We start from the raw sequence: 26,970 nt of genomic DNA, 5'->3' as shown, positions 1-26,970 counted from the left end.
TTGAGGGCTAAACATTAGATCTGTACACAACATACATACATTTTTTAAGGGGGGGGGCAGGAATGAGAGTAGACAATTCTGTTCTTTCTCAGAAAAAGAAAAACTCAAGTGTGAAAAGCCCACCAATTCTGCATTCATTCTTGGGAGTGGGTTGTGTGTCGGTTGGTGGGGGCAATTCATTTGAAATCATATATGAGATCCTTCAGGAGGAGGACTGTGCTGAGTACCTGAGTGTGTTTCTTTTGGAACAAAAACCATAGGCAGTATATGCAGGTACTTTTAAGACACTAAATCAGTCTTCTACCTAGCTGAGCTCTTCCTCTGTTTTGTTTCTTTATCAATTGCATTGTGCCAAGGAATGTAAGTTCAGCCCCATACAGAAGATATGACTGAAATATCCTTTTGCCTGCAGAATTTGGGCCAGTTTGTGATTTCTCTTTACTGTACAATGGAATTTGATTCTTAATCCATCTTAATCAGTGCATATGTTTCTTCTCATCAGCAGAAAGTACACTTTTTAAATGGGCTTACATTTTCTCGCATACTATCCTATCCTACAACCAATATGCAGAAATAACTTCAGCTCCCTCAGGCCACTGGAAGGCAGCAACAAAAAACCCCAGACCCACTGAGCAAAATGGCACATTGGATTCAGAAAGTTCTACCTGGTGGGCCTGTAGCTCCCTGGCCACCTGGCAAACCTGGCAGGCCAATAAGACATTCAGCAGGTTTCCCTGGAAAACCTGGGTCTCCAGGAACTCCAGGTGAGCCACGATCTCCTAAAAGAAAGGAGACTGGATTCAGAATGATTGAAGTAGAAGTTTCAAACTTTGAGTGAGCACTGTTTGACTTTGCTTCCTTTTCCTTAAAATAACTTGCTGTTCTTCATGAGCTTGTTTGACAACAGTACCTCTTAGACCATCATCACCATCATGTCCAGCATGCCCTGGTAGGCCTGGAAGTCCTGGAAATCCAGTATCACCTTTTGAGCCAGGAATGCCACGACCTCCTGGTGAACCCAGTCTACCTGGCTCTCCAGGAATAACCATGCCTGGGTCACCCTGCAACACAGAGAGAAATGTAAACAATCCACTACATGTTACAAACCTGCCAAAATATTTTTCTCCACTATGTGATCAATTCACTTCTTCTATTACGGTAATTTTCTCCATTCTCTGGGGATCTTTCACATTATAATTTTTAATGGCTCCAGTTCAGCTGGATGTTCCTTAGTGACCAACTACCAGTTTCACACCAGAGGAGTAATTTGTCTGGACAGCTTTTGAACCCTTGTCTCCTAACCCTAAGAAACTGCAAGACACTTCCCTCCATTTGGCCTTCATGCATTGTGGTGCTTGCTGTTGCTATGAAAAGCTTTGGACCTGTATCCGAAAATTTGGTTGATGTTTGTGCAAATACAACTTTTCCTTTAATTTTATATGAAAGTCATACTTTCATCAAAATATTTATTTAAATATTCAAGGTCAGCATCCAGATATGTCTTGGAGTATTCAAAGTCAGTTATTGCTTTTTTTTTAAATCATTCTTCTGAACATTGTTTTCCATGAAGACGGGTTTTATCACAAATGTCCCATTTGCCTGAATGGAAAGTCTGAACTAAGTTTTTTTTTGACCAACTGAACTGCTGATTTGTTCGAGTAGTCCTTTGAGTACCAGCAAATCAGTATGTTCATAAAGCAGGTCAATAGAGATGAGCTTATATCAGTCACTGATAACATACTCGGACCAAAGGCCACACCACATCCAGCTCTTCTGGGGCATCAAACACAGATTAGTAACAGCAACAACAAAAAAATTCACAGCCTCAAACCTCACACTTTGTCATGTCAAAAAACACACAAAAGAATGACATGTGAGCACACAAAAAAATAAATGCCACTTTTTCAAAACATTTATGTTATTTTTGTTCAAATTTGAATCCTGATTACATAGTCAAGAATCTACATTTATGTATGCCATCAGTAGATTAGCTTCTGTTAATACTGTACCACTCTTGCTGATTACCTCCAACATAATTCCTTTATGCTTCAATTCAACAGAGCACTTGCTTAAATTAAATGCATACTTAGTCTTCGCTGACCTCCATCAAATATGTGCTTAATTGCAATTTCTGAATAGCCATCTTTTCAGAAGCTGTGGATTTATTTTTTTGCTGTAAGCAACACGATATCCTCCTTGTGCTCTGATAAGTGAAGTACCAAACCATCCAAACACTTGGAGTTCTGAAATCTGGATCTGAATTTAAAATTTTGACTTTACCTACCTCCTTTTTATATAAAGAAATTAATTTCATAGTTTGTGCAACACTGGTCAGGAAATACAGAAACTCATATTCCTCACATTTCTTAATTTATTTGCTCAGTGTCACATTTAACGAATGGGACCTATGGAAAAGTCTGTGCTGTATTTCTAACCAAACCTTTTCTCCTGGTTGTCCCAGGTTTCCAGCTCGGCCTGGATCTCCAATCTTTCCTTCACAACCTGGTGACCCTCTGCTTCCTGCAAGTCCTTTATCGCCTGTAAAAGGAATTAAATGGCAGTACAGATGCTATGGTTATCACCTCATTTTACAAATGGGTATTTGTATGGATGCAGTTATGAGCCTCTGACACTAAAGTAGCTTACATGAGCTGAAGACAGCATCTTGATTTCAGAGCTGATGTGACACACTGCATCTTGTTCCTTACATATTCCCTCAATGTTGACTGTAACACTGCTTAGTTACTTTCTTCAAATCAGTTATTTAACATGGGATTTTTTAATTTTTTTTAATTTTTTTTTTTTCAAGTGAAGCTATTCTAATGTCAGTTACCTACTGTTTTATTTAACAAGCAGCTTGGTAGTAGCTTTAGTATCAGAGCTTTTTTTTCTCCTCCCTATCCTGACAATATTATGAGAATTTTTTAGTATTTCTAGTGTCCAAAGTGGCGCATGACTTAGCATGAGGAATGGCCAAATTCGCAGTATTAAAAAAGCTTCCTACTACATGCACATTAGAGCAGGTATTGCATTGTATGTAACCAAAATTGATTAAAAATGATGTCCCAACACTAAAAAAGGTCTGTTTCTGTAACACATGAGAACCCATCTGAAGTAAGTATGGCACTCAGACAAGCTGCACCTGTTTTGGCAGTATTCCAGGAAGCATCAATGTCTTTTAAAATATTTTCCTACTAGCAGCTTTAATACTTGATTCTCTGAAATACTTTGAAGTGCTTCAAACTTGCAATTTATAAGCCCTTAAGGCAGTAAATTACAAGACTGCTAAAAACACTTGCCTGTCTAACATTCACCGTTATTTTTTTTCACTTTGATTGTTTTTGATGTGGACTTAAAAAAAAAAATGTAGATTGGGGGAGTGTTGCTTTTTTTTTTTTTAGGAAAAAAAAAAAGATGATCAAAAAGAGTATTTTACCTTTTGGACCTGGGATTCCAGGAAACCCAAGTCCTGGAAAGCCTGTGTCACCTGTTGGCCCTGGTTGTCCTGAATCACCTGGCTGACCTCTTGCTCCAACGGTACCTGTAAAAAGAAATTAAGTAAACTGTGATGTATCTTACCAAAGAACATCAAATGGTAAGATTGAGTGGTTTATAGTTTATTAATTAGAACTTAGACACTATTCTCCTTCACAGCAGGTTTTCACAGTTAAAATCCTAATTGTGTTCACAGTATCAAAGCAGGCATGAGTCTGTACGTTAATTTTTTGTGCAATTTGCCCAAATGCCAGGCTTCTAGGAACAACTATGTGCAGATACAAATCTTCCTCTTGTTGAGAAGATAAAATCATACATTATAGGGGTAAGGCTCGGAACAGAAGCAAGTATAAGAACAAATCTACCATAAAGCTGCCAAGAAATTTGCTTGCACTATTCAGGGTAGCTTTAAGGACTATTGTTCTACAAAACCAAAGCAGAGATGCCTTATGGTTAGCCTCAATGTCACTTATTGTCCTTCAGTGCATTCAAAAATTCTGCAAAGTTTAACACACCAGAAAGCAAAAAAATCCCACCTAGAACCAAAGCCCAAAACCCAACAAAAAAGGAAACTGATCTTAATATCTTAGAACAATGGTTAGTAATTCATGTCAAAAACGAACAAGGAAACTTAGTAATACAGTTACATTTTTGACTGTGCCCCTGCAAAGCATGAGAAGGACCAAGGGCTTCAAGAAGATAAAGAATGCTTTAAAAGAATGCTTTAACCTAATTTTGTTCCTTCTGTTTTGGAAGTTGCAGCAGTCCCAGCATAATGCAGGATATGCTTTTGTCAAAATTACATCAGAAGTGCCTTTCTGGATATACAAGCTGCAGCATATGCATCAGATGTTTCTGGTTCTTGGAGGAACAAAGTCATAGCAGAGGACTGCTCGGAATCTCCGCCATACTGCACACGATGGACATGGCCCTGTGTGCCCTTCCTGTTCACATCCACTTCTCCTAGTTTACTTGAAAGGGAATTTTACAGCTAATTCCATAGTTTCTGCATCGCAGAAATCCTTTTTATAATTATTTCAAAGTAATCCAACAGTTTTATCTGGCCAGAGCTGGGAGAAAAATCCCGATCAGATTATCTCTGATTTATTTTATTTATTGCAGATGTACTCACCAGGCACTCCTGGGGGTCCAGGTAAACCATCTGGTCCTTGAGGTCCTGGCAATGCAGGTAATGGAGTTATCCTACCGGTCTCTCCTTTCAGACCTTAAAAAAACCAAACCATAATCAAGGATTACAAAGGTTTATAGTTTGGCAATATGTAATCTTAAGCATTTTAAAATACCAGCGACCAATCTACTTGGTTAAAAACGCAGTCTTTTACAGTTTCCATATTTATGAAACTCCACAGACTTTGAAAAGCCTTCAGATTTTGGCTTCATAAAGCAAAAGAATTTTATTGACACCAAGACAATCTGCAGTTATCTTCTCAGCCCTCCTGAAGTCTAGTGGAGACCCAGAAAAGGAAGCACAAAGTCAGCAGGAAAATGACACAGTTGAGAAATGCTTAGCCTTCGACTCCGTTTTGTAAAGATTTAATGGGTATTCTCTTTAAGAAACCTTGACTATACCTGCCATACAACTTTGAGCTCTTCCAGTTTATGCTTGCCTATAAATATATATATACTGGCTATGTTTTCAGCACTCAAAAATTATTAGGTCCTTCATATTTTCCCCTGATGACTTATCTCACACTGATGACAACAGGATGTGTGTATTTTAAGGATATGCCCTGCCCCCCCTCCTCCCCCATGATGAGAACAGTCAAGCACTGGAACAGGTTGCCCAGAGATGACGTGCTGTCTTTGTTCTTGGAGGTTTTCAAGGCCTAATTGGGTAATGCTTTCAGTAACTTGCTCTGATCTTATAACTGACCCCACTCTGAGCAGGCCTTTGGACTAAAGACCTCATAGGATCCCTTCCAACCTCAATTAGTTTATGACTCTAAGACTTTTGTTCTCATCTCCAGCGGGACCGAAGTTGGAGTAACGCTGCAGAAATCTCATTGCAAGAAGAACAGAAAAACTTCCTATGTTTCATGAATTGCCTTTGACTTCAATCTATATCTGCAATTTCAATCAAGTAGTCTTTAAAATAGACAAAGCAGAAAGTTACAAACCAGTTTCTCCAGGTAATCCAGGTGGACCAGGTATTCCTTTAGAGCCTTTGAAACCTTTTACTCCTTGTGGTCCATATCCTGGCAGTCCAGGAAGCCCCATCTCTCCAGGAAGACCAAAACTGCCAGGCAATCCAGGTAGTCCTCTATCTCCTTTTGAACCAGCCAATCCCTATGAAAGATTACACGTGTGTGTACCAAGCATTACTTGCTTTCCACACCAGCTTTCACAACAATATGCCCGATTCTCTGAGAGTTACTTTGCATTACTTTAGTAACAGAGTAGCTCTGGTAACTAAAGGAAAATTTTTCCTCTGCTTTACCTGTGATTAAAAGAATATAAATTTTAATATAAATGGTTACAAATAGAGGGCTATTAAGAGGGAAATAGTACAAATAAGTACAACAACTTAATTTTTTTTAATTGCTGTGGCACTACACTGTACACTTTTTTCCTTTTTAAAACAGGTAACGATAAAAAAAACCACTTCAGCTCTGATTGTCCTTGAATACTGTGGAGTCAGGTTCAGAGACAGTTGCATCTGAATCACTTTAATGGTTTCTCAGCCAACACAATGCAATAATAATTGTTACTTTTTGTTTCTGTTTTGTTTGAACAAAGAGCTCTGCCCTAATGATTCTAGTTTTATGGTTGGTTTTCCCAGCTTTTGTGGTTTTTCTCAGCCCTTACTGAAGATCAACTCCTAAAGACTGAACAAGAAATATTGAATGATTTCCTCTTAAGCATTGTAAGTAGTCATGAAAACTGCCTTTCTTTATTGAATCTTATTAATCATAAGAATCCAAGATAATGATCCAATATAAATATCCAAACTAACACTACAATAGACTGCCGAGGTCTTTCAGCAACGTGTACCTACACAAACCTCACCTCTCTCTGGTATTATGTAAGAATATTTACTCTTATACTTTCATGCATCTTGGTTAAACGTATTGGCTGCTATATATTCAGTTAAAGTATCTGAATAGATAAAACAGACTATTATACAAGATATAAATACCGTCTTAGGTTTTCATGAATTCTATGTTAACTGCAAACAATGATACCCACCTCTTCACCTTTATAACCCTTGGATCCTTTAGAGCCAGGTCTTCCCAGAAATCCACTTGAACCTTTTCTTCCTTTGATTCCCCTGGACCCCGGATCTCCTCGCTCACCTTGTGGCCCTTCTGGATACACATCTCCTGGTTCACCTTTTGAGCCTTTATATCCTGGATCCCCTCTAAAACCTGGAGGTCCCTGGAACACAGTAATCAAAAGAGTTTCAGTGCTAGACATGTCAACTATTTTCAAGCTTTCTTTTTCTAAATTAAATACCCAAGCATGGTTCTCTCTATTATCTTTATTCACTGTAATGGCACACTTCAGTGAAGAGGGCTTTTCTTGTTTTGTTTGGTGGGGGTTTTCCCCCCTTTTTCTCCTGCCTTTACTCCTTTTGGCCCTGGTTATAATTTCATTTATGCTACCACGAGCAGGAATAATGCAGGATCGTTTAATGGATCAGACTGTTAGCTACCTGGTTGTGCTTTGGTGGCACAAAAAGAAGTACAAGAAAGTACCTTAAAATCTAATCAGAGATTTCTCCTCTACATAGAAATATCTCCTCAAGGACTCTGTAACTGCCAGTTGGCTCTGTTCAGAGTTAACTTTTCCTCTCCCTTCTCTCCCCCTCAGAGTACAAACCAGTTACTCTATCCCAGCCAAACCCAGTACAAACTGAAAGCACACTGGGCTCTCGTGATCTTGGATTCATGAATTCTCGGAAGCCTTATGGAAAAGCCTGTTAGCAGACTTATTCTGCATCTGTATGGCAACCACCACAATGAATATTTGTGCATAACATTTTTTAATTGGATAGTGCCAACTGTAATTTTCCATAAATAATTACTATTACAGGCACAAGTCAGAACAACCAAATGGTATGTCTGTGGCAGAAGATGTCAGCCTTCCCTCTTCATGTTTCCCAAAAGGGAATCTTCTTTGCACCCCTGAAAAGGGTATTATGAGAAGCCAGTTTCTCTGCACAGTTGGAGCTTTAGCAAGTCCTGAGTATGCTGGAAACAAGTGACGTCTGACAAAGGTCTGGGCACACAAAACTCTCTATTATGCTTTAGAGCCACTGCCATGATTATAGAATCACGCAGAGAAACAGAAGGTAACTGTAAACTACCCATACCAGGCAGGAAAAGCAGTCTAGCCACCATGAAATGCAGCATAGGGCTGCACTTCCTGCTGCACTGAGCAAAACAGGCTCCTGTAAAACTAGGTCAGCCATACCTACCTAGGCCTTCTGTGCAGATACGTTCATTACAACAGAAGGAAAACTGTTGAGATCATGCAGTATGACACTGAATGTAACACCAGCCATGAGGTTTCTCTGCAATAATTCTTGTGGGTTCTGAAAAATAATCTGAAAAACCAGTCTTACTTGAGCTCCTGGAAATCCCGGTGCTCCTGGAGAACCTGGAGGACCTTTCGGACCTGTTGTTCCTTCTCTACCTGCAAAAAAAAAGAGCATATTTTGAAAAGAAAAAGGCGAACAACATTTTGACAAGCTCCAATAACCACACCCAGCATTGAATGTTTCTGCTTGTTACATTGACTGTGTCATTACAGACTGACCTGGCTTCAGGCTGCACCCAAGCCTATTGGCATTCTGACCTCCTCTTTTTAAGGCTTGTGTTCATATTGGTGGATGGAGCGGCATCAGGCTCCCACACTCACCACAGTCTCACACACTGTGTGAGTGTGTGAGACTTGAACACAGCTAGTTCAAGGACTGCACGCTGCAGACATGCCCACACCCGATTCTCATGCTAAAAGCAAAATCACTGGCATTTCCTACTATCCTGTTAGAAACAAGATAATTTACCAGGCATGCCATCCTGGCCGTGTGGCCCAGGAGAACCAGGAAGACCAGGTATTCCCGGAATATAGATGCAATCAGTACACACGAAAGCTTCATCACCTAGAATGAAAATAATTCATCAGTTGTTCCACAGCGAGTCATTCCCAGGTTTAATAATGTGTTATGTAGTTTGTTATAGAGGATGGCCAACACTTTTTGGCCAGAGAGCGGCAGAATCACGTCTTTCATTTTATTGGAAGAACACTTCCAACACAGAACAAAATTACCTGTGGTCAGACAGTGAACCAGAACTGATTACATTTAATTGAAAATGCAGGAACATTCAGTTTAAATATCTTGATTCTTTTCAAGTCTAGTTTTAGTAAACCATTTGGATACAATAGCTCTACTGATAAGCCAAATTGTCTCAAAAGAAGAAAGGGACATAGGCTTCAAACTAACGTGGCTCCGTAACAGCCTGGGCAACTTTAATGATTAGCTAGTGGCAAAGAGATTCAGCAGCTCCTGTGGTGAAATTTGCAGGAGGAACCTTCTCTCAGAGAACAACTGTTAGTGTTGAACATAATAGAAGAATATGAAAATCCTACCAATCTGTACTAATTGTTTGTTCCAGTGAAGATCTACAACCTGCTGCGGTGCTGTACAACTAGTATGCAGCACTGGCACATGTATCTTAGCTGCCACTTTCTGTAAGGGGAGGAAGACATCTTGCCACCCCTAATGAATTTTCTTAAGTCCCTGAACTCATCACAGTTAGGAGGCTTAAGCACAGGCTTAAGAGGTAAATGACATTTAAAATTTCATGAGGATCCATGCAGATCACCAGATTGTACCATCTACTTCTGAGTGACAGTTTTCTGAAACTGACCTTTCATGCCAGTATCTCCTGGAGGTCCTGGAGGTCCTATACACCCTGGTTCTCCAGGAAGTCCTGGTAGGCCTGTTCCAAATGTTACTCTACCTGTTCAAGAAATGAGCACAGCACAATTACATAGGGAGATTATTCAGACAATTCTCTAGTAGCTAAGAGAAAAAAAAGTTGTAGGGAAGAGCTAGAGACAGTATTCTGATCCTTATGGGTCCCTTCCAACTTGAGATATTCATGATTCATTTAGAAGACAGAACTACCTGGACAAATCCAGAACACCTGTAATTGGAAGTACTTAAGGATAAATTCATCCATATTTAGGCAGACTGTTAGATCCATCTGTTTAGCCTTTAAAAAGCACAGTCCTTTCTGGGGAAAGTATTTCCATTTTATTTGAATCAGGGGAAACATAATTCTTTCTTTTAGCACAAATGGAAGGGAAACTTTTTTTTTAATCCTAGATTATTAATGCTGTTCATGTATCTTTGACAGAATTATTCTCCTGTATTTACTATTACTTTGGAAAAACAGAACATGCATCAAGCTCATCCTAAGGTAATATTTTTTGGGGATAGCTATGTTTTTCAAAGACAGAGAAAAGAGCACTACACTGGTATTGGTTCAGAAAAACTTGTGTTGCCATACCACATATAAAAGAAATACGATGCTGTTGGCACTCTTACTTAAAGAGGTATTCCTAGTCAATATGTTTTCTAGAAGTTTTATAAGCTGCTACTGCTTTATTTTAGTGCTGCCAGAACTCGAAACCTGCTCTAAGGCCCACTAAGACCTCAGAAGCATGCATGTGATTTCTCTAGCTTTCAGATTGGCCCATTCTGAATTTACTGTTACACATTTACTACAGCTTTTGGAAGAACAAATTTTAAGAACAGATTTTCTTGCATTAGTCTTTCCTGGGTTTACGTAGCAGATTTTTATAGTCACAGTTATACAAAGAGGTGAGAAATCTTTACATTGGGAAGTCATGCTATCTTCCCCACAGAATCTTATCAGTAATGGAGCACAGACCTTTGCTACATACGTGTTTCAATGAAAATCCTAACACAAAATTTCCAAAGAGAAATTATATTCACTCATATTACTCAAAATATACTCTACAAGTAACTTACCTCATATATTAGATATTGAGACAACTCTGAATTTCTTCTTTTTGATTATATATACAATACTGAATATATATACATATATATATACATGTATATGTATATATATATGTATATATCTACTATATATATATATATATATACATACAATACCGAGAACTCACCTGGTTCTCCTGGAGGACCTGGTAATCCAACAGAGCCAGGCCTGCCAGTAATACCAGGTAGTCCTGGAGGTCCTACAATACACAAGCCGGTTTGTCCTTTCTCTCCTTTTGTTCCTTTTGGTCCAGGAAATCCTGGAGGACCTCTCAAACCAGGTCTTGATACACCTAGCCGAAGAGGGAAAAGCCCAACAATGAAGTTAAAGAGGAAATGGAATTTCAAAGCAAAGAAAGCACTCAACAGGATGAGTGAGAGACAAACATACTGAATTCATCCCACAAATCTCGTTCATCTTGTAACATATTAAATAACCACAATGGAAATGTAAAGACATTTTAAAAATTATCTTTAACCTCTCTTTAAATACTTGGCCCATCAAAGCTTTGGGTGACAATTTTTTACCACTTGAAATATGTTTAAAATCATCTGAAATTACAATTGCACCGAGCTGATTCAGTATAACAGACAGGAGGAACAACCTATTTTATTGTTGGTACTGGATCATTACACATACCTGGTCTACCAGCATCTCCAGGAGGACCCGGTGGTCCTGCAAAAGCAACGTGTTTAGAACTTAGTTAAAACACTGCATACTTTGCAAAGCCACTAGTCAATAATATTGACTGCCACCTTTGGGCTTCTGCATTTAAAGCTTATTTTAAGAATTTGGTTTTGCCTCAGTAAGCATCTACTACTTATGCAACTGTTGCATACTGACAATTCTCATTGAAATCTGGCAAGATATGGATGTTTACAACACGTAGGAATAGGATCCACCACATTGATCTTAGGTGGGGGTACACTCAATTGCTTGAAAATGACTTAAAAGCCTGCAAACTTGCTTCTTTTTGCCTTTATTATTTGCTTTAGTAAATATACCACCTCTTAACAATGCACTAATATCTTTGCAAGGCTCAGTTTCCCTGCTGCCATCCCTTGGAAGTATGCAAGTAGATTTATAACAACAAAGCATATTTACTGAATGCAACACAATCACTTGGATACGTAAATATTCACAAAATACAGAAGGCAAGGCCTTGCTGGATGAGTATGAGATATAGACTACAAGATGCTGCCTCAGAGTTTGGCCCACAAGTCCTTGTTATATTGTGACACAGATGTGTATTACTACAAATAATAAATCAGTACATTTTAATTTTACAGCATGGCCAAAACAAAAAAACTTGCAGATTGTTATAATTTAAGAAAGATAGGCAATAAAAATAGCATAAGACAAATCACAACAGCTCAAAAAAAAAAAGCAAGCATGACCTTTAACAGAAGACTTACAGCCCTGATGTGGTCTGCCTATGGCATATACAAATAACATGCTGATGCAGTAATCCGCTAAGGTCATGAGACAGGATGTCAGGGAGCTTAGGTGCTCAACTCAATTATCTGCACAAAGAAGTGTGCCAGCTTCATTATTTTTTAAAAGGAAATATGGCCATAAATCAAAGCCTTAGGATACATTTCAATTCTGCAATTTGATAGGAGTAACATGGAAATATTCTTGTAAGGGCAGAAGCAGGTTGCTGGCTGCTCAAAAACCTAGCTAGCAACACACCCTCTGAGTGGAAAGCTCTTGCTAAAAGAGTCTAGTTTTGATGTCCCACTCACCAGGCATGCCGCGCTGACCTCTTGGTCCTGGAGGTCCAGGGGGTCCCTCATCTCCTTTTTCACCAATTGCATTATCATAATACTCCGTCTTAAGAGAAAGATGGCAAGTATGAAGGGAAAAGCACAGTACCTCATATTGAGCATTTTGTTAGAACAATGTTATGATCTCATTCATAACTTTGATGTTGTGATACCATGAGAATTTCTAATCACACAGTATTTCCAAGCAGCCAGAAATGAAGTCATAGTTGTTATACACAGATAATACCAAGAGACCTGTACAAATAGATGAGGCTGGGATTTTGGCTAAACTCCTCGACTCCCAGAGAACTCCACTGCCTGCAGATGCAGTTACACAGGCAAGGTATAAGCTGGAGACCCAATTGTGAATATTACAGCATCATGAAATGAAAAATACTCTTGAAAGAAATCTCTAGGAATCACTTAGTTTATTCCACTGCCTCAAAGCAGCACCACCTCTGTCTAGACTACTCTTCTAAATAATAATAATGAAACCAGACAAAAATCAACCACTTAAATCACACATGCATTAAAAAGTCATTCCTATAAAAAGTAATATTCAATTTATTGAAGTTTAGTATCATGACGTTTCAAAGTTTCTACAAGTTATAGACAAAAATCAAAAGGCAATTTGCAGTAACTTTTTTTTTTTTTTTTTTTTTTTTTTTTTTTTTTACAACTACAAATTTTTGCTCTTTTCTGGATTAATTTGCATGGGCATCATTAGTGGCAAATCAGTATTATTATAATTCCTGTGCCTTCATATACAAATATCACACTGAAATTTAAACTACCTACTAATGCACCAAATTTAAAATTAATAAAAAACTGCTTAAAATTCAGAATTTTTATGTTTCTCCTCTAGATTTTTTGAAAAAAAGTGGGGTTTTAGTACTCTGACAATATTACAAATGATTCAGCTTATTATAAAATTATTTCTTTTGAACAATTTGGGCAGAAGGTTTCCATTAAGTGTGCACGGGGCATTTAAGAAAGCCACTAGCGAGACAGCATGACTAGACAAAGAAATTGTACTCGCAGCATCTCTTGCTTTCTTTAAAAGGTCTTCTTCGGATTTTAAAAATAACATCACCTATTCTGGAACTGGTTAGAGATTGGTTTAAAAATCAACTCCTGTGAATTTTTGTAACTGCTCTGTGACAGTCCAGACTTCTGCTAAAATTGCTAGAACTGAGTGAGGTCTAACCAGGCCCTCATCATGTATCCAACTCCACATGAAGGAAGATGCCATCTCTGTGAGACTCCCAGCAACATCAGTACGTCAAGAAAGCTATGCCTCTATTAGCATCAAGGGACATCTGTTATTGCCTCATACAGCCAGTTCGGCTTATTTTTATTCTAATGGTTTATAAAAAAGATATAATGAAGATAGTTTACACTTACTTGACCAGAAGCTCCAGGTGGACCTTTCATCCCTTTCATCCCCTTCATCAAAGGACAGAGATGGGTTTATTTATTAAAACAATACATTACATGAAATTTGGTACCCACTGTTACTTCCGTACATTGCTTATAACATTAAATGAAAACTTCTGCTCCTGACCAGTCCTTCACCAACCCTGTCTCTGTTCCTTACACCACTGTTCAGCCACATACACCAAAAACTACAGGAAAACATCAGCAGGCATAGATGGACACCAGTTCAGACACGTGATCTATTTCAGCTGATCCATTCCCTATTCCATGATATCATGACTTGTCATCTGTTAGGTAAATTAAAACATATTGTATACACAGTGATAAATAAAACAAAATAATAACCCCAAAACATATCTTATTCTCACCCTCAAAAGCAACAACAAAACCATTAGACAATACCTTAGCTCCTTGCCTTCCAGCCAGTCCTGGTTCGCCCTGTTCCCCCTTTTGTCCCTGCAGGTGACAGCACACAATTTTATGAGGATTAATCTCTTAGCACTGTCATCAGTAAGATTTAAAATGGAAAGTTTTCATCTTTCATGGTGATGGCAAGGTGAATGTGACTTACTCAAGGGAAGAAATCTCAGGGAAAGACTGCATTTGGGGTACATTTCCATATTGGTGGCAAATATTGCATGTCTTTCATCCAAACCTGGCTTTGTAATGGCACACTCCATCAATCCCCAGGTGGAGCTGCTCTGGGTAACACAAGTGTAGGAGGTTCTGGTTTGTTCTCCCTCTGCAAACTACTATTTCTGAAAGGGGAGAAACTGAACACAATGTGAGACACTCACATTCACAGCTCCCTCTCCCAGAACTTGGCCAGTCTGCATGACGGTGCTGATCTCAACAGGTGTCAGCAAGACCAGGAGGGAAAACAGTGCTGACTGCTCCTAAGGCTTTCTGCAAGTGCATACATGCCAGGAAAAGGGGCTTCTCAAAGGCTTACGCAGTTGAATGCACTGTTAGTTAGTAAAGTTGAAATATGAACAGAGCAATATCTTTGTCATGACCGGAAGTTTTCTTTCTGTTAGCTGAGACAGTAGAGCTTTGCAGTCTCATTCCACATCCTTTGTCAAACTGGAATGCGTTTAGACTGTCTGCTAAGGTTGTTTTGGCATGATGATGTTTTCATAAGATAGATGTGAAAAGGGCTATTCTGACAGTAAGAATTGTGATATTTGTAAGGTCACTGTGACCCTAATGATGTTGTTAAAGGGGAAGAAGTGTAAAAAAAAAAAAAACCAACAAAAAAACATTTGAACAACTTTAGCTTTTAAAGTTGTAACCAAACAAGATCATTTTGGTTATAAAACAGAGTATCTTAAGAATTACATGATGACAAGATGACACTTTTATTTCTATCAGTCAACTTGTTTCAGGCCAAGGCAGCTGTGACCTTGACAATAACTTTTCTTTGTAAAAGAATGTCTTTGATTCTAGTGATCAAAAATCATTCGTTTTGCTTCTTGATTAATGCTGAAGATATAACCCTTTTGCAAAAGTTTCAGTATGACTAACCAGAATTCAACTCAGTAGAATTAATTTTACATAACTTGGACCGTGTCTCAAACTTATTAGCTAGTCAGCAGCAAGCAACAGGTCTTTTTATTTTACACAGAAGAGACATCATCTGTGAGATGAGCTTCTCTTTCCTGCATAAATCTGTGAGGACAGGGTATGTCCCAAGGCCAGCCGTGTGAAAGGGAATGTTTCACAGTGTATGCAAATCAACATTTTCAAACACATTCTGCAACGTGAAAAAGCTGCAGCAGGAAGATATCACTGTGCTAAACAGACCACTGTTACTTAGAAAGTGTTTAGAAGGCTTCCTTCATTACCGGTAAGCCAGGTGGACCTGGGGCACCGTCTTTTCCAGGTTTACCCTACAAAGGTAAAACAAAAAATAAAATAAAAAAATTAAAATCAAAAGAGGGGTCATTGCATTCAAAAAGCAACAACTACATGCTGTGTATATAACTGTATTTTACGTCTTTATAAATTTTGAAAAGCCATTAAGGTTATTTTTTAAATGTTCAATATTTCTAATTATAACCAACGTTCATAAAACTCTACAAAACGGGGATTAAGATATTCCCTGAATATTTCTCCTCCCATGGAAGATTAGTTGAAGCAGACACTTCACTAGCACAAAGTGCCAGGCAAGTGCAGAAATCTTGGTGCAAAATCAGGTCCTTGCAGAAGCATAACAAATAAAAAAACCCCACCAATACAGCAGCTAGTATCATTTCTAATGGTGAGCATGAAAAGATACTGAAGGGAAACTTTTCTCTTACAGGAAATGGGGTTAAGAGATGACTTGAAGAGAAATTATTTAATGAAAAAGAATGCACTTCAAAAGGTATTTGAAATAGGACAGTAGACAGAAAAGTGAAAAAAGAAGGCAGCAAGCCAGAGTTATCTGCTGTCTCCTATGGTACACAGTGAATTAGGCAGCTGTCTGCTGAAGTCCTGGTATCTAGGTGTGGCAACAACACATGTTAAGCAATTCATAACAATAACAACAAAAAAGACAACAAATGGAAGGGAAAGAAGGGGGGGCAAATGGGCAGAAAAACAGAAAGAAAAGAAAAGATAAAAGGGAGGTGGAAGATTCTGAGCTCAGAACAACAGGGAAGAAAGAACCTTTTAGAAATCGTTTTTGCACAGAATAAATCACTGAAACATAAAAAAAATTTGAAAAAGATGGCCAGACCATGAATCGGGATGTAAACACCAGAAAAAACAGCAATACTCAAAAGATGGCAGAACTAAACCACAGGTGATACTCTGGAAGAGAAGAAGGGGAGCTGGAATGATATCACCAAAGGTTCAAAAATCGCACAAAATAGTATTTTTTTCAAGAACATAAAATACACAGCCATTTGATATTTTGTGCTCACTGATGTAATTTCAATAGCAAAAGGAAACATTTTGTTTTCATTTTAGACTAACCAGTCAGTCAGTGTCTTAACAAATTTTTATTTCCTTAGCATTCTTCAAGGTCAATAGGCAGAAAAGCAAGGATGCCTTACTTTCTCCACAAAGAAGGAAGGGAGGAATCAGTTAAGAAGAGTTCTAGAAAATACTGCATGACAAGACAGGGCTTTTGCAAACAGAAGGGATAATATGGAAGAAACACAGAAGATGGAGGAAGAATAACACACATGGGATAGCAAGAACTTTTAGTACTTTACACCAGTAACTCAAAATTTTTATAATGTATATGAATAATAACAATCAAGTTGCTCTAGAGTACCATAATCATTATAGCACCATACAACTGAAGGAAGAACAATCTACAGGTAGTATTGGTCTTGTCTTTCTGCCTTTCATTATGGAAGAGAACTCATTGCAGCCACAAGAATAATGGGGAAAGTTTCAAAATATATATGTTTGGACTGAAACACTTAGTTTGAAAATTGTTTTTCTTAATATTGCTTTCAAAATGTATTTGGAATCAAGACGTTTTATTCAGAAAATGTCATGCAAGATTTTGATTTATTTGGATATTTTACAGTTCTCCCCTGACTACATATTGGTAAAGTTATGAATTCATACATTTTTAGTTACTAAGAACCCACATCTTTCATTGTTTAGCTTTTATCTGAAAGTTTGAAAGCCATTTGAATGCAAAATGGTAACTTACGATATAACTCTCTTCAAAATGTAGATATTCTCAAGTAAATTCTAATGTGTATGCTTTTTAAAATAAACATGATTTTTTCCTCATATTATCCTGTTAACAGAATAACTCTCTTATGACAACTTTTTTCATGTCTCCACACACCTGCTGGTTGAGCGTAATAACTTATGTCTGCTGCCTTAACTAAACCCAACGTTTATAATTCTCTTCTACATATACACTGGCACTATAAAGCCAGTACATGTTCAGAAGAACACTTTTTTTTTTTTTTTAAACGAAGTTTCAACAGTAGAACCTTTACAGCAAAACAAATAGAGGTGCATCCACCAACAACTGACCTTTACTTCATGTACTCATGGTATGTGAACTTCTAAGAATTGTCAAGTTTTCAGCTCTCTAGTCTAGTTTACTGGATGAAAGAGCTTTTGAATCGAAGAAAATTTGCTCTGACTGGCATTGAAAGAATAACTGGAGAGCAACACTAGTGCAAAACTGCTGTACAGAAAATACTAACAGATGCGTATTCAATTGTTTGCACATACCTGGGCTCCAGGTTCTCCTCGATCACCCTTTTCACTTTCAGAATCACCAACCGGCCCCTGTAACAAAACCACACTCAAGATACACATATTTTGAGAGTCACATTTTGTAAATTAAATATACCTTTTATAATTTTTTTGTTTAATAAAGTGTAAAAACAAAGTACAGCTAGAATACTCTTAATAGGTATTCTATTCATTAAAGGTTGGAATAAGTACTGTAAATACTGGACTCTTAGGAGTAGCATTTACTAGGTGATGCTGCCTGAACATCTGGATTTAAGGGATTTATTCCTGGTCACTTACTGTAAACCCCATTGGCCCTGGAAGTCCTCTTGATCCTTTTTCTCCTTTCTCTCCTTTCAAATCCTATTACACAGAAAATAAAAATTCAGTATGGCTTCTTGGGTTTTTTTGTGCTTACCATAACATTCATGTTTTACAAACAAGAAATCCTTATGTCACCAGCAAGCTTCTTTAAGCAGAGACAGTTCTACTTAAATGACTAAGAAACAGAACTTCATATTGGTGCTCCTGCCTAGGTCTATGATGTTTGAAAAGAAACTGGCTCTGCACATATTTCGGAACATAGCGAGCTCAAAACAGCCTACCTGTGATTGCAGGCAAAGGAATTTCAGTAAATACCCCAGACATGGCAACAAATTGCAAGCAAAAACCAAATAAACCTTAATTGCTTCACTGGAGCTACAGCTACCTCCAATATGTAAATGCAGTATCTACCCACACAATATTTGCCTCTGTGGGCTCAAGATTGGATTAGCCTGCTGTGTAGTACTATTATGTATTAGGCCACATCCTCAGGTCATTGTAAAGGCAAAGTTTATGGGCTGCCTAATTATTAAGCAATTAGACTCATGCCCCAAACTACTTATGTAAGTTTTGAGGGGTTTTTAAACCTTAACGCACAATGTCTCTGGAAAATTGCCATTCCCCCTGAATAAATTGCCACAGCTGTGACTGGGAAGTGCTCCAGATGGTCCATATCTGATTTAAACAGGGAAGAGCTGCTGTGCCTAAAAGAAGAGACAGATTGCAGAAGCAAAGTTCAGCCTTTCCTCATACAGTCTTGATGCAAAATTCACTTTTTATTTTAGTACATAATGGAGAAGGAGTTTTGATAACTCCATGTATTAAGATGCAAATTAATAAAGGAAAACAGAGTCAAGAATAAGCTGAAGACTTGTTCTGTTAGTATGTGAAGGCTTAAAAATGTGTACCTGTTTAAGTTCTATATGAGAAGAAAATGCAAGAATTTTAATTCACAAAACAATATTTAAAATGAAAGCTAGATCAGAGTATTTCTCCAATACTCATTGTTTTTCCAACACTTTTCCATGTTCCAGTAAACACAATGAGAAAATAAACTATGAAATGTACATGTTGTAAGCTTTTGTGAAACTCTGGTAGCTCAGAGTCCTGATATTTTCAGTGACAAGGCCCAGAGGTCAACACAGCTGTGGCTTTGATAGCCATTCAGAAAAATCCATGTTGATTTGGTGAAGCTAAAAGTGATTTACTCTTCATGTACTTAGAGATCCACAGCAGGTGGGTTACTAATAAGCACTTAGCATTCCACTGGTATTATGCAGATGTTCACGTGAATACACAGGCTTCAGCTGAGCTGGCTCTACAGACACACTCTAGGAAGAGCTTAGTATCTAACTAAACAAGTCCAAAAAACTCTTAGGATGGGTAAAAGGAAATGTTACTGGAACAATGAAAATTAAAATGCCCTCTCAAAGTAAAACCTAGTAAAACAGATTATCTGAACGTGATGTTTAATGATTTTACTACCGTCATGTTGTCTGGTCCACTTAATGTCACAATAACTGTTCCTGGTGGTCCAGGGGGTCCCGTTAATCCAGTGTCACCCTTGAAAGAAAAAAAGAAAAATAGAGCAAATGCAAGCAGCAGTGTGTTTCAAACTACTATTGCTATACTTTTGAGATTGTGAAAATTTTTCTGCCATTACACTTAGCTGTTGATAGAGTAACACTTTGCTTGCTATTTGTCTTCCAATAAAAAAGTCATATGGAAGACTTCAGACTACCGTGACAAACTTCTAGCTGAGAAATATAAAAATGCATATGCAAATTTTAGCTTAAATTTTTAACTTTTATTTTAAATTAGCTTACAATTTGCTTATTTAAAAAGGTTATACTTTTATTTCATGTAGAGTGAAAAGGGTTGTATCTCCTTGATTATAATTTTTGTCTCAATTTGACTAAGCGAATCAATAAAATACATGAACAGTTTTTGGTGACATCCTCAAAAATGCAGTCTGTGTGTTACAGGGAGATGACTTCAATATAGTGCTGACAGATAAGATTAGCTTTCATATTTCCTTAAACAAAAACCTTAATATTGCAGTACACTTTTTCACTAGGGATCTTTTAGAACAGGGGAAGTCCTAAATGTGATCTTTCCTGTGGACCTCAATAAAACAACATCCATAATTTCCAGTGATTTTAATTAAGCCTTTGTTGAATGCCTTTACATGCACTTGCAGCATAACAGCAAAGAATGCATCACACTCACAAGGAAGAAAGATGCTCCATGGTCACCTGAGCTAGTGCTAATGAATAATCAGTTCTATTTACAGAAGTTTTTCCAGGAAAATCCTAGAACATTCCCAGTAGTAATTACAAAGTTAAAACCAACCCCACTGTCAGATAGGGCTGCTTCAGTTCACAGCTGAATTTTTGCAGGTCAGTTAGCATTATGAGATGCCTCAAGTTCCTGAAAGCATCCTGTAAGGACATTCAGATGGACTACACTAGTCCTCCAACTGCAGGCTGAGGTCCTGAGAGACAATATATTCATTCGTAGTCATTTCTAGCTTAATGTCAATTATACAGGGAATATGGATGACAAGTCATCCAATTTCTATTCAAAATCTGGGAGGTTTTCTAGCATCATAAAGCCTGACACTGAAAAGATGTTGGCCATAAGAAGTTGTGAGTCTACAGATGCTCTATATTTACCAATGTTTACAAGCTTAGATAAGCATTTAGATACACCGTGCAAATTATATAGAAGTTAATTTTTATGCTATGTGTTAGTAAATATTAACTACTGGCTCCTTTTAGGTTTCTACCCTTCCATCAGGAAGTTTATATCATTAGCTTTTATGTGAAAACAGTTTGTCCTTCAATATTAATTGCCATGTTTTCATTGTCCAATAGAACACTTCCACAGATACACTGAAAATTTTTATTTCACAGTACTTACTTACCCAAACATTTCCCCATAGTATAACAAAACCCCCCAGAAAACAGAAACAAACCAGAAAAAAAATGTTAAGCATTTTATACAATTACCTTTCTTCCTTTGGTTCCTATCACTTTCAGTCCCATAAGACCCTGTAAAAAAACCCAAACCCCTAAATGTTATTTTAGTTTTAAAAACACCTATAAATTGAGTTAATTGATGTTACACATAATAGGAAGTTTTCATTTTTATTACCAATCTGAGACTACCTTAGGTCCAGGAGGTCCTGCTACCCCTGGCATGCCCTAAAAAAAGGAAAAATTAAAAAAAAAATCCTTAACACAAAAAATTACACTCTTCAGCACCAATATAGGCGTTTTGAAGTACCCAGTTTTCACATGAGTGATACCACTGTTTTTATTCTTTTTTCCACCTTTACAACCATAAGTTGTTGTGAGTGGGTGACAGAATGCCTATATAATCTAGTTGCAAACATATACATCTCTCACAGTTATACACATTAGTATTTAAAGTGAATTTATGGGTAATTATTTGAAAATTAAAACATGCCTACATGGACAAGGATGCTTCTGAAAACATGAAAGTGCATAAAAATAATTAAAAGAAACTGAAAAAAAATATCAGATGTGTGCAGAAGGATATGGATGTTGCATACACATGTCTCTTGACCTCAAACAAGTCTGGGAGGGTCAGATACTTGTACTTGTGCAATTCCATAGGTTTCTAGCAAAAAATCAAAGGTTAAAGTACCAAGTGAGACAGAAGTTCATACTCACTGAAGCTCCTGGAGGGCCCTGTGGTCCAAGTTCTCCAGGGTACCCTTGAGCACCCTGGACACCCTGCATATTAAAAGAGAAACAGGAGTAAATACCCTGGCAAGATTGTGAGCAAACCACAATGCTAAATTCAATGGACTGAATAACAAACAGAGGAGCCGCACTGCCTCTGGATTTCCTTTTCATGTCTCAGGATAACACAGAAGTATAATCCCTCCTCACTGCTTCATTGGTTGGCGTATGTTTTGAAACATGAGAAAACATATCTGTTCTAAAACTAAACTACTCAAGTGAGGATGTATGTCCTGTTTAACTGTGGACGTTCTCATAGTCCATACAGTCCCACTGCTAGCCCTAATAAGCCTCTAATCTTTTGAATATTCTATGCAATAAGTTCTATACTTTAAAGCTTTATTTTCAAAAAAATGAAAAATTAAAAATTATTATTTTCCTTTTAATTCAATGTCCTCCATTTATTGTAACAGTCAAAAGAAATGTCTGCTCTGCCTTCTCCTATCAATCTCCATTTTAAAAATATGGATCATAATGTCCTTTGTTACTACTACAGAAGTTGAGCTGTTCTAATCTGTTCAGTCTTACTTCATGGGGAATTTTTGCAGTTGGACTAGGTGGTCATTGTAGGTTCCTTCCCACTGAACTATTCTGTTCTATTCTGTATGTAGGGGAAACCCTCCAAATGTGTTACCAGTTTTTCTCCATGTCTAAAGTTTTGTTGGTTGTCTGCAACCTGACTTCCCTACCTCACTTCACTAACAAAGAATGGAAACTATCAGTTCTGATGGCAAAATGAATTACTATTGTCTTGGTGTACTCTGTTTTGTAAAGTGAGAAGAAATACTTTAAATATATTGTATTAATCAGATTGTAGAATTAATAATTTAAGACACAGAATTATTTTCTCATTTAGAAAATTTTCAGATCATTTAAAAATATTATATCTATACAAAAATATAAACCACTGACATTTTATATAATATAATTTTAATATGTAACACATACTATATATAATGTGGTTTATATATATATATATTGTTTGTGTGTGTGTGCATCACAGTCTGAATTAATTCTGAATTACCTGAAGTCCAGGCACTCCTGGCAATCCAGGATCACCTTTTGCACCATATCCTTGGTTATATCCATCTGCAGGGAACCCCTGGATAATTGGATAAAAAGTTATGGTGTAGAACTCTGTGGTGGAACAAATCTTCTCATACAGTTTGTAGGGAATTAAGCAACATCAGAATTGCATAATGATGGCAACTTTCCACTATGGATAGTTTTACCTCTAAAAAAGATTTCATTAAACAGAATATATCTTTTTCAAGCATTTCAGTTCTCTGTCTGGAGCAGTCTTTATTTCAGACATACCTACATTACTCACCCACAGTCCTGACTGTCAATATATTTCTGGTACTCTTTATCCCTTTAAAATACTCTCTAGTGCATTTGCAGATTTCCATATCAATTCATAAGCTGTATGGGGGAGGGGCTTAGTTCCTTGTGTGCTTGAAAGTGTGAAATACATTACATGCAATAACAGTAGTTAAAGGGGGAAAAAAACCTAAATACTGTTTTGTAACCTGGAGTGAGTGCAACTAGTACAGATGTAGCACCAAAGTTTGTGGTTGCTTCTTCTGGGAAGTAAACTGTTTCCTATACACAGAGATGTTAAGAACTCTTTTTCCAGCAGCGAACATGCACACACATTGCTGATTGTCCATAAATATTTCACATAGTACGGTGTAAATAACTGACCTTCTCTCCTTTGATGCCATCAATACCCTAGGGAGAAGAACAATCATATTATTAAAAGAGAAAAGTAAAAGAGATAGTGGTGAAAGGGCACATTCTAAATGTACTTTAAGGTTGGCAATCTTGAAGTGATTTCTTTTCACAGACACAGTGTATAGCCAGATACATGTTTACTGTGCCAGACTTCAATTTAAGAAGAACGAGCATGTTGTTATGGAATACTCCAGTCTCACAGTTACAACTCTATAACTGAAGGCAGAACAGTTTTGAAGCCTGACCTTAAGAAACAAATCAGTAAAAAAAAAAAAAAAAAATAAATCAGAAGAGCTGTTAAAGATCATGGTTAAAAGTTATTCAATTTGAAGCCACTGGAACTTGAGAGACAGCTTTCCTTTTCCGTTTGTTTAGAAGTTTCTTTAAAAACACGTTTCTACAGAGAAAAAACAAATGCTAGAGTTAAAGCAATGCAACTAGAACGAGAAGTTTTGGGTTTAATTCCCGGTTCTTATTGACTTAATTAGGCCATATCCTCAAACATATTAAGCACAAACTGAAACTGTAATATATTAAATATACATTGGACACCTTTAAAGATGCAAGTGGTAAGTTTTCCCAAGTGTGCCTTGAGACACTAAAGAGCTAACACCAGTCAATGAATTTACATGCACTCATTAACTAAGAAGTTAAGGCCCAACATGCAGCCGATAAACGCATTACCTTTAACTTTCTTTACCACACAGTTTTCATATTAATATAAGTGGGGCTACCTATATATTTCAAACGTTGTCAATGTCTGCTAATGTGATGCTTTACACTCCTTCAGTGAATGCCTTTATGTGGCAGAAATGCATGCAATCATAAATTTCAGACACCTACTGGAATGCCTGGAGCACCTCTTCTACCTGGAGGACCTGGAAAACCTCGATCGCCCTGAAATTGGTAAGAGTGACTGTTAATGCATATTATTCTTTATCATTTGGTCTGATTTTAGCAAAAGTGATTAAAAAAGAAAATGTTAATGTTATCATACTAAAATTGTGAGTTTTATTACCACCATATTTGCTAGAAGGGGCACAGCCTCACTGTATGGGGTCTTGACTTCTATCCGAAATACCAAGCTTTATTAGCTATGTCAGATCAGTTCACTGTTTCACTAGAAATGCATGATTTCTTGTAGTAGGCACCCTTCTGACTCCCTCTTTCAGAATGCTGGAAGCATTTCTCATAGAGCATAGAATACCTAGTGAACGGTAACTTAACGTTAAACCTTTTAATTGCTTTCAGGATTTATGAATTGTCAACTGCAAGCTAGACAGTGGTGAAATAAAATTAACTAGCTATCTTTTCTATAACCCATTTCAACAGAAGGACAAGTTGGACAAAACTGATTAGGTCACTTGGATTTGAAGAAAAAAACTTTTATTTGTCAAAATATCAAACTTTATTATTAACTTTTTAGCAAAGGCCATCAACATGTATTATTTAATTATATATCTTACACAGAAAGACAGCACTTTTCCTTCCTCTAGCCTCATGATTCAAAGTTTTCCTAATTGATAAAATCACAAACCAAAATAAATCAGCGTTGATGTACACTGGGGGGAAAATTGTTTTTTTGCCTGTTCCCAAGCATAGCAAAACACGATCTCTGTGATATTCAGCATGGTTTGTACCTTTGTGCCATTACATCCTGGAGCACCCGAGCGCCCAGGAGGACCGACAGTTCCCGGTTCACCCTAAAACAGAAGTGCGAAATTGACACAAGTTTGTTTTTACACATTCATATTGCCCTACAGCAACACTGGAAGAGTTTATGCTAGAGCGGTGTTTCACAAGACCTGACAGATTACAATGTGTTCTTAAATCATTACAATGACTGAGAATTGCTGATGCTAAGATTTTTATCTTTAGGCTAATTGACAGAGAGAATGCTCATGTTGAGACTAGAGTGAGCACACTGGGCTGAGGATAATTATGTGCTGAAGACTGTAGTAAGACAGAAACGGTTAAATCAGTTTCATTTTTACTTACTGGAAGGCCTGGGGGACCTGAAAATCCAGGTATTCCTGGGGCTCCCTAATGATATAAAAATAGAAGAATAATGCAATTATTAAGCAAAAGCTCATGATGCAGTTTTTCATTTCTTATGAATGCAACTATGATTCTATCAAAAGACCAGTGTGTTCTTAACACTTCTGACTATGACCAAGTATAATAGTGGCTTATGCACTGTTCACAAAGACTGGTTTTGCCCACAGAAAAAAATCCAAAACATCTCTTTATGGAATTCCAGCCTGACTTTTTCCATAGCACACCCCAATATAGCATGAACCTTGTACATAAAGTGTAGCAAGAAAGGTAAAAGTTAAAAAAATAGATAATGTGTATACTCTGTGTCATAAATTTTAAGAATACTTTAAAATCATATATAATAATTTAGTTTTAATTATCACAAATTACTGAACCAAGATGGCATTTAACATGACATCTAATACATACAAGTTTGTTTAAAATATAAATACTTACTCGTATACCTTTGGGTCCAGCTAAGCCTGTAAGCCCTGGAGAACCCTAGATCACAAATGGAAAAATAACGTAGTTCAATATAACTGAGAAAAAGAACATATCTGTCAACGGTATGTGCAATATTTTTAATGCCAATGTGCACATGAAACTATTTAAATAAATGATTTGCCTATTACAGACACTAAAGCAAACAAGCATTTAATACAACTTGCATAAATCACGGTGTCTTGCCCTCCCTTCCAGTGTTTACGGGGAATATATCATAGAATCACAGAATGGTTTGGGTTGGAAAAGACCTTGAAGATCTAGTTCCAGCCCCCCTGCTATGGGCAGGGACACTTTCCACTAGACCAGGTTGCTCAAAGCCCCATCCAGCCTGGCCTTGAACACCTCCAGGGATGGGGAACCTGTTCCAGTGCCTCACCACCCTCAGAGTGAAGGGATATATATATATGTCTCATCATAGGTCAAAAAAATAACAGTCATGGTATGTTGAGAAAGGAGTTGCTATGGCTCTGTTCAAACTGTGAGTCCTGGAAATGCTTCCCTATGAGGAAATAGCTGGAAGGCTCCCAGATATGGGTGATGTCCATGTAATGATCAGGTATATGCATATACCAGCCCCTCTCACCTGCACTGTTGTGCATAGAAAGGAAAGCCAGGAGCAGGCTGAAAGGGGGCTAAGCAGGATGGGAGAGCAAG

General features: G+C 37.5%; 1 protein-coding gene across 1 annotated transcript in view; it reads right to left on the bottom strand.

Annotated features, from left to right (window-relative positions):
* Window positions 1-26,970, bottom strand: part of COL4A3 (collagen type IV alpha 3 chain) — a 68,073-nt gene that overhangs the window by 23,241 nt on the left and 17,862 nt on the right. Inside the window, exons 4-31 of the mRNA XM_055723549.1 lie at window positions 26,269-26,313; window positions 25,774-25,818; window positions 25,416-25,478; window positions 24,619-24,672; window positions 23,746-23,772; window positions 23,066-23,143; window positions 21,970-22,032; window positions 21,442-21,477; window positions 21,283-21,324; window positions 19,757-19,834; window positions 18,248-18,310; window positions 17,945-18,001; window positions 15,598-15,642; window positions 14,156-14,209; window positions 13,721-13,762; window positions 12,296-12,383; window positions 11,190-11,225; window positions 10,678-10,842; window positions 9,390-9,482; window positions 8,525-8,620; window positions 8,081-8,151; window positions 6,703-6,891; window positions 5,634-5,802; window positions 4,628-4,720; window positions 3,437-3,541; window positions 2,441-2,538; window positions 911-1,061; window positions 666-779 (exon numbers count right to left, since the gene is read on the bottom strand). Of these exons, the coding sequence (XP_055579524.1) occupies window positions 666-779; window positions 911-1,061; window positions 2,441-2,538; window positions 3,437-3,541; window positions 4,628-4,720; window positions 5,634-5,802; window positions 6,703-6,891; window positions 8,081-8,151; window positions 8,525-8,620; window positions 9,390-9,482; window positions 10,678-10,842; window positions 11,190-11,225; window positions 12,296-12,383; window positions 13,721-13,762; window positions 14,156-14,209; window positions 15,598-15,642; window positions 17,945-18,001; window positions 18,248-18,310; window positions 19,757-19,834; window positions 21,283-21,324; window positions 21,442-21,477; window positions 21,970-22,032; window positions 23,066-23,143; window positions 23,746-23,772; window positions 24,619-24,672; window positions 25,416-25,478; window positions 25,774-25,818; window positions 26,269-26,313 (2,260 nt within the window). The remainder of the gene's footprint in view (window positions 1-665; window positions 780-910; window positions 1,062-2,440; window positions 2,539-3,436; window positions 3,542-4,627; window positions 4,721-5,633; window positions 5,803-6,702; window positions 6,892-8,080; window positions 8,152-8,524; window positions 8,621-9,389; window positions 9,483-10,677; window positions 10,843-11,189; window positions 11,226-12,295; window positions 12,384-13,720; window positions 13,763-14,155; window positions 14,210-15,597; window positions 15,643-17,944; window positions 18,002-18,247; window positions 18,311-19,756; window positions 19,835-21,282; window positions 21,325-21,441; window positions 21,478-21,969; window positions 22,033-23,065; window positions 23,144-23,745; window positions 23,773-24,618; window positions 24,673-25,415; window positions 25,479-25,773; window positions 25,819-26,268; window positions 26,314-26,970) is intronic.

This window comes from Falco cherrug, chromosome 11 (assembly GCF_023634085.1).
Source record: "Falco cherrug isolate bFalChe1 chromosome 11, bFalChe1.pri, whole genome shotgun sequence".
In the NCBI taxonomy this organism is placed as follows: Eukaryota; Metazoa; Chordata; class Aves; order Falconiformes; family Falconidae; genus Falco; species Falco cherrug.
This window is presented reverse-complemented; position numbering and strand designations above follow the sequence as displayed.